Genomic DNA, 334 nt, shown 5'->3' with positions numbered 1-334 from the left:
TGTGTGTGTGTGTGTCGTACCTGTAGGAGGTTTTGGCTTTCAGCGGCCCGTCACAGAAGCCGCCGTAGCTGTCGCTCAGGTAGAGGTCGTCGTCATGGTAACGATCACAGCCCCCGCCCAGCCGGTCCCCTCCGGCCCCGAGGTTCACCTCCACCACCTGATCAATTATTAATCGAGTTTGTTTATAAATCTCCATTTTATGTCTGTTCACATTTTCTCCATTATTTTCATTAATGAACATCAATTAATATCTTGCATTACATACTTTATTTTGAAAAGATATTTGTTGACAAATGTCAGATTAATTAAATTTTTTAATTCAATTCAATTTTAT

General features: G+C 40.7%; 1 protein-coding gene across 1 annotated transcript in view; it reads right to left on the bottom strand.

The window, feature by feature from the left end:
* Positions 1 to 334, bottom strand: part of LOC118341964 (receptor-type tyrosine-protein phosphatase beta-like) — a 31,201-nt gene that overhangs the window by 8,877 nt on the left and 21,990 nt on the right. Inside the window, exon 27 of the mRNA XM_035680392.1 lies at positions 21 to 157. Within this exon, the coding sequence (XP_035536285.1) occupies positions 21 to 157 (137 nt within the window). The remainder of the gene's footprint in view (positions 1 to 20; positions 158 to 334) is intronic.

This window comes from Morone saxatilis, unplaced genomic scaffold, assembly GCF_004916995.1.
Source record: "Morone saxatilis isolate NCDOM2014 unplaced genomic scaffold, NCSU_SB_2.0 Contig10, whole genome shotgun sequence".
Taxonomy (NCBI): Eukaryota; Metazoa; Chordata; class Actinopteri; family Moronidae; genus Morone; species Morone saxatilis.
Note: the sequence above shows the minus strand (reverse complement) of the source record. Positions and strands in the feature narration are given on the sequence as shown.